At 34.3% G+C, this 7,450-nt stretch overlaps 1 protein-coding gene across 1 annotated transcript; it reads right to left on the bottom strand.

Annotated features, from left to right (window-relative positions):
• Positions 1-1,454: 1,454 nt before the first annotated feature.
• On the bottom strand, positions 1,455-5,916 carry LOC132060086 (S-formylglutathione hydrolase). Its single transcript, XM_059452964.1, has 7 exons — positions 5,694-5,916; positions 4,691-4,808; positions 4,242-4,289; positions 3,087-3,283; positions 2,866-2,964; positions 2,712-2,777; positions 1,455-1,788 (listed from the first exon to the last, which is right to left on the bottom strand). The coding sequence occupies exons 1-7, from the start codon at positions 5,838-5,840 to the stop codon at positions 1,609-1,611; spliced, it is 855 nt and encodes a 284-aa protein (XP_059308947.1). The 5' UTR covers positions 5,841-5,916; the 3' UTR covers positions 1,455-1,608.
• Between the last annotated feature and the right edge of the window lie 1,534 nt (positions 5,917-7,450).

Raw genomic sequence — 7,450 nt, 5'->3', positions numbered from 1 at the left:
AACACAAATATATATATATTTACATTCATGAATTATATATATATATATATATATATATATATATATATATAAGAGAAGTGAGAAAGAGAATATATATATATATATATATATTGGGGTTAGTTTTTTAGGTGGGGCAATATATATAATAAGCCGATGCAGACGGATCTAAGGGCACGAAATATATATATATATATATATATATATATATATATATATATATATTAAGGTCGGTTTTTTTCACGAAAGTGGTTAAGGGTTGGTCATGATATGTGGCTAAAAAAAAAAAAAAAAAAACTATTTTGTTGGAGGTGAAAGAAAGAAATGGAAAGGGGAGAGGATGGTGAGGTGGCATAAATATAGACTAATTAAATTGATGACATGGCGTCCATGTGGCATTTAATGAGACACGGTGGACAAGCTGGCCCGTAGAGATTTTCTTACTCCTTTAAGTCACGGTGGACGGGCGTTAAAAATAGGGGCAAATATTACAATGAGATTTTTGGGGATGTAGGTGGGGCTAAAATAAGCCGTGCAGACGGATCTAGGGCATTAAGGTCGGGTTTCAATGGTGGTTGGAGGTGGGATAAATTTGTGTTGATAGTATAACGGGAGATAAATATAAACTATGGGGCAAATATTACAAGTAGAGGAATAAATTTGGTTGAAATCAGGGCCGTTTTCCACATATTAATGTTTCTCACATGCACTGTGGTACTATCACCACATAGCTTCAATTACTTAACATTACTGGCCAATGCTTTCTAACAGTTTAGTAGCTCAAGTAAAAACGGCATTTGCTTGATATGAACTCCTTCTATATGAATAAGGACATGCGCATGATTATTTTTATTTTATTTTTCCCTTTTTTTTTTTTTTTTTTTAAAACTCAACCCAAGATCTCCATTTAAAGGAGGACCCTTAATGCTTTCTATCAAAGAGGACTCTTTCTTGGGACTCAAACCGAGATGTCTAGTTGAAAGAAGGATCCTTATAATTTCACTACACCCTTAGGTGGCGTTTATCGCGCTCTTACTCAACTGGATTGATGCAAAATGCTTGCTAGGCGCACGGGTGAATGCCTACGTTTTTCTTCTCTAAGACCATCTCTAAATCAAAGTGACTCAAGATGTCATGAAATTTTTGGGTTGTAATATTTTAACAAGCTGAACATAAAATTCGCAGCAACATCTTAACATAAATCCAAGAAAGATTGACTCATAATAAAAGATAAACTCGAAAAAAAGTATCATTTTCACTCAACGGGATGTTAAATAACCTTATTTTATGACTGAATCTTCAAGACAGTGGATGTTTTTGGACCATACCAAAATTTCAAAGCTTTGCGAGGAAGCTTTCTCGCCATGCTCAACTGATCTTGGATTACTTTCAATAGTTCACTAAACTTTTACAAACTCATACTCCATACACAGAAAGTTAAAGAGCAACACACAAAGTGACAGGAAACACACTTTTATTTGATATTACATGTCTCATTAAGTACCTCAACGTATTTTCCGCCACGCGAAAAGTGCACCACTACTAACTTGCTTAAGTCGTCCTCCATTACATTTCCAGAAAAGCTTCAACAGAAATGGAAGCTTAACCAAATCAAAGGTTAAGGGCTTGGGCATGATGAAGAATGTGATCATCAATAAAGGTGGAAATGAAAAAGTAAGAGTGGTCATAACCGGGTTGCAGCCGCAGCAGTAGAGGAACATTAACCTTTCTGCATGCCTCCTCAAACTTTCGTGGGAGCAGTTGATCCTTTAAGAATTTGTCGTCCTCTCCCTACAAGATAATGTGATGAAAACAATAAATTGATAAATATATATGGTCATATCATCATAGGTAATGACACATGACATAACGAGCTATTCCTTTCTATATCTGCAAACATTAAAGGATGTCCTTCTATTTCTCCTTCAGCGGTTCAACGTACAATGCTTTTTCTTGGTGCGAGCAGCTGAAGTTTAAGTTCGACAGTAGCCGAACTGCCTCGTGACAAGTTCCCAACAATCAAGTCTAAGTCAAAATAGTGGTACCTATACTTTTCTCCCGATTTCGTCCACAAAGCAATAGCTAAGTATGGTTGTGCAATGGACAATTTATATCACCTCCATTTTTTGTAGTTCCATCTCTTATGGCCAAATCTAAGCTCTCAAATTCTCTAACTGTGACCATCTTAGCTTTCCCGTAATAACAATGATGAGCTATAAAGGAAAAAGTAACAGCCAGCTCTCTTCTTCCCCGTGATAGGCAAAGATCAGATTAAAGACAGAAGCTACATAAACACGGATGATGGAAAAACCTTTTCTTATTTGATAGATATAAATGTGACTTCCACGCAATAGAATTGAGAAGGATGCTTTCTCAGGCAAAGTTGTACTAATTAAAGCCTACGACCAACTGCAGAAAGCTCATGATACAGACCTCAAATTTTGAGTTTATGGGTTCTGGATTCTAGGAAAGGCAGCTTACTGGGTTCTTAATAAATTATGTATAATATTAAGTGGATTTCTTAAAACAGATATAGGGGTTTTCCGAAGATACTGGGTTTTGCTGAATCCATAACTAGTTAACTACAACTCTAGCTCCGCCCCTGCTGATGTCCCTTGATAACTCCGTATATAGAAGAGAAACAATCTAACAACAGATAACCAAAAGGGCAAATTCAAGAAAAATCCTTTGCTAAACAAGAGATTGGGCTGCACCTGATCAATAAGAATGGTGGCAGAGACATTGTTATATTTTGATACAAGACAGGTAGCATCATATTCCTGCATATTCAGAACTTAACATCTCAATAAGATGAAGACACATCAAGTGTGTCTAGTTTTATGCAGCACAATCACTTGAAGACCATACCTCCCAATCAGCTTTGTTTTCACCCAGGTAGTTTGTGAAAGCCTTCAGGCCCCAGGGACAGTCAATAGGATTTGCAATAGGAGCAAAGGCTGATACTGACTGTCGAGAATAAGCAAAATGATGCTTGTGAATGTTAACATGAATTCAAATAATAAAGCTCTTAAGGAGTTTTAAAACAGATGATAACACATTACTGTTCAAAATTCCAAAGCTTCCGATACCTTATATTTATCCAGGTTTTTCAGATAGATTGTTAGTGCTCCATGCCCACCCATAGAGTGACCAAAGATAGATGCCCGTGATGTATCAAGTTCTGGAAAGTTTTCATGAAGAAGTGTCGGCAATTCTTTGACCACATAGTCATACATCCTCCAGTTCTTCCATTTCTCTTGTGTTGCATTTAGATAGAAACCAGCACCTATTCCAAAAATATATATTTAAGCATCTTCAGAAGTTGTCGAATTCATCTTATGGAAACTTAGACGCAACATCTCAGCTAAGAGTTATCATGAACTTAGTCACTTAGATGGCACTGAAAAATTGGTGTATGAGAAATTAAAGAATCGGACATTGACCATTGTTTCCTGATTGGAGCATAACAGAATTTTAAAATGAATAAAAGGCACTTTTCACTGAGTTATAAGAAACTAGAATCGTTTATTCTCAGTGCTATACGTAATCTATAGTAAATTAAGCTTCTTCTGGCTGCAAATGTCAAATTCAGAAATGGGAACAAGAAAGTGCATCAGAAAGGATAGTACATTATGTGAACAAGCCTAAGAATTAGTAGTTCCGTAAAGTCAAGCTTTGGCTCCCTAAAGACAAAAGAAATTGATTAAGAAAAGGGAAAATTCGATCAACTGACTACAACATGGAATATCTTCAAAATACGTACAAGTAAAAGTTGCATGAATCATGACGGGTGATCATATTGTATTTTCAAGCTTGATCTTGTACGTACATCCTAGAGGTCTTTTAGTTTAAGTTACCAGAATTTTGGCACAAAGAGAGAAGTTCGGCATTAATAACCTAGGAAGTACAGGCCATAAAACTGTCCTACTGAGACAAGCCTTTCTTGTTCCTTTCCAGCAGTATTTTTTTCTTTCTTTCTTGAACTTCTGGTAAGGAGGGGGAAGATACAACATTGGACGCATATAAATCATATCGGCAGAGCTCTAATGGATGACAGCGACATATAACTATCCCATCACAGATTCATCAGTGGAAAACATATAGAGCAGACATGCAGAAACACAAGGTAAGCCTAAAATATCCCACATGGTCCATGTGATGCCAAACTCTTTATAAGTACATACTTCCCTGATCATTCATCAAGTTCAATGTTATGTCGAAGAGGTATACAGTATTTCACATACCTACACCGAAATCCCAACTGTCTGACTCTCCTTCCACATTTAGGCCTCCTGAAAAAGACAGAAAATACCTAGTTACATTCATAGCCCATGTAAACAATTGGAAGTAAACGCAAGAATAGTTTGATTAACTTATCATCCAATTGTAGCTAATTTTCAGTCTCATCCACCCCCACCCACCCCACCCCCCACAAACATATGTATAAGAGCTTGCAGCCTCATCACCTAATTTGAGATTTGTCTAGTCGACAAATAAGGTTCAATTGCAACAGGACTACATCAGCCGCTCCACGATTGCATGACATAGTCTGCTGGTCAGGGCAGTAAAACTCAAGCACAAATGACTAAATGGTGTATACTCAATAATTCCACCCCTTGGGCTCAATCTCTAATGAATGACATTTTAAAATAAAGCCACACATCATTTACACAAAATATAAAAAGACGCTTACTTGGAGATGTATCTGGTACAATCAGTGCCACACCCTCACTCGAAGCAGCACGTTGGGCACCAGATTTAGCTATAAAATTCTCGTCTGTGCATGTTAAGCCAGAGAGCCAGTAAAGCACCTAAAAAATAGTGCAGCCACATAGCATCAGTGGCTAACCAGTATCATTACTCATGTACCACTACATAAAACAGGTCCATCAAAATTTAAACCAATACTAATAAAATATCACAAATACTCTCCTACCACTTGACAAATGCAAAAACACCATATCAAATTCATCAAGGTAAATAGCTTAAGAACACACACAATCAATCATTTAACTACGCCTTGATAGGCCAAATAAATACTCTAAATCCATTGTGCTCTATTCGGGTCCAATTCATTCCAAGAAGCGATCATCCAAAGAAGTTCACTATATATAACAACAAGTTAACAAGAAATCAAAAAAAAATTTTAAAAAAAATTGGTACTTGAAACCGATAAAACATGGAGCATAATAAAATTAATGGTAGTTTAAGGACAATTCTGAAATTGGTTCTTGAAAAAAATGAATAAAACAATAAAACCTAGAGGATAATTAATTAATGGGTAATGTAAGGACAATTCTGAAATGGGTTCTTGAAAAAATGAAAAAACAAAAAAAAAAAGATCCATAAAAACCTACAGGATAATTAATTAATGGGTATTTAACGACAATTCTAAAATGGGTTCTTGAAAAAATGAATAAAACCCATAAAACCTAAAGGATATTAATTAATTGGTAACAACAACAATAAACCCAGTATAATTCCACAAAGTGGAATTAATTAACGGGTAGTTTAGGAAAGTTCTGAAATGTTTTCTTGAAAAAACTAACAAAACTCAAAAAACCTAGAGATAATTAAATTAATGAGTAACAACAACATATCTAGTATAATCCCACAAAGTGGAATTAATTAATGGGTAGTTTAATGATAATTCTGAAATGTGTTCTTGAAAAAAATGAACAAAAAGTGGAACTTACAGGGAATTTTTTAGAAGGGGAAGAAGAAGGAGGAAAATAGATGTGGAAATTCATAGAACATCCAAGAGTTGGGCTGTAGTGTTTATATCTCTTGTTGTAACCTCCAAACATCTTGGAGCTGCTGATTTCTGTAGGCTTGGTTTCCATTTTTGACAGCAAAGAATGAAGCTCAATCACTCTGAAGATATTTGTAAGATGAGAAAACAGTAGTGGAAGTGTCACTCTCTTAGAGCCCGTTTGGATTGGCTTATAAGTTGGCTTATAATTCGTCTCCGTCTATTTTTTTTTTTACAAACTTTTTTTGTTAAACCATTTCTCGTACTTTTTCCCCGCTTTTCTTTTTCCTCAAGAGTCATTTTCTAATCTCAACTTAAAATAAACTGCAAAAAAATAATTGGACCATTTAACTTTTATCTAAAACAGCTCATAAGCTGAAAACAGCTTATAAGCCGAAAAAATAAGTTGGACTACCCTAACTTATTTTTTTCAGCTTATGTTCGCAAATGATTTTAAGCTATAAGCCAATCCAAACGGGCTCTTATCATAGAACACTCTAGGGTTGTAATAGTACTAGATTAATAATTGAGACACATGTCTTTATTTGGTGTTTTTCCTTTTTTTTTTTTTTTAAAGTCTTTGGCATGTTAGGAAGATTAGAAGAAAAAAATACTACTCGTCTATTATATTATATATATACTTAACTACTATATTACAATATATAATAAGTGACAAAGTAATACTCCTTCCGTTTCAATTTATATGAATCCATTTGACTGGGAGACATTTAAGAAAGAGGGAAGACTTTTGAAACTTATGGTTCAAAATAACCCTTAAAAATTTGTGTTGCTGTAAATCATTCATAAAGTGAATTTATTTTCAAATTAGGAAAGAGGTCATTCATTTTGGCATGGACTAAAAAGAAAATAGGTTCAAACAAATTGAAACAGAGGGAGTAGATTTTATAGTCCTTAGTTACTTTTCAATTTTCTTGTTGGGGAATTTGCAGGGGCGGATTTATAGCATGCCAGGGGTGTTCGAGTGAACACCATTGATAAAAAATTACAGTATATATATAGGATAAATTTTTTGTGTTTATGTACATATATTAACTTTTGAACACCCTAAATAAATGCAAAAAGTTAGCTCAAGTGGTTGTGTTCAAAATTATCATGTGTCCTAGGTTCAATTCCCATTGACAACATTATTTTTTATATTTAGCTTTCATTATTTTTTTCGAACCCCCTGAGTGAAAATCCTGGATCCGCCACTGGGAGCTTGCTAACCAAATGGTTTGCACTTACAATTTTGCCCTTGTATTTGTTATTTATTGCATCATATGTCAAAGTATGTTTTCAATAAATCATGACACTTTCAAATCTATTTTGGTAATATATGATCCCTCAATTAACTTTTTGTAAGTGTATGTACTTTTTGATTCCCACAATTTTACCCCTACTTTATTTCTTTATTACTTGAATTGCCACATTCATTTCAATTGGGTAAATGTAACAAAATTGAGATCCTTCAAAATGCATAAAAAATTGTCAAAAATGATGATGTTATGACAGAAACAATTGTGACAAATGTAAGCAAAATACAATAATTTTGGAGAACTCATTTACTATTTAAGATATGTGTAAATTTTTCTTGCTCTTGTTTATTAATGATCTTTAATTTGTATTTTGAAAATATAAATTTAGGTATTATATTTTAACACAATTTTGTATAATAGAAAATAAGTTTCAAGATTGATCCTC

Source organism: Lycium ferocissimum, chromosome 6, assembly GCF_029784015.1.
Source record: "Lycium ferocissimum isolate CSIRO_LF1 chromosome 6, AGI_CSIRO_Lferr_CH_V1, whole genome shotgun sequence".
NCBI classification, from domain to species: domain Eukaryota; kingdom Viridiplantae; phylum Streptophyta; class Magnoliopsida; order Solanales; family Solanaceae; genus Lycium; species Lycium ferocissimum.
This window is presented reverse-complemented; position numbering and strand designations above follow the sequence as displayed.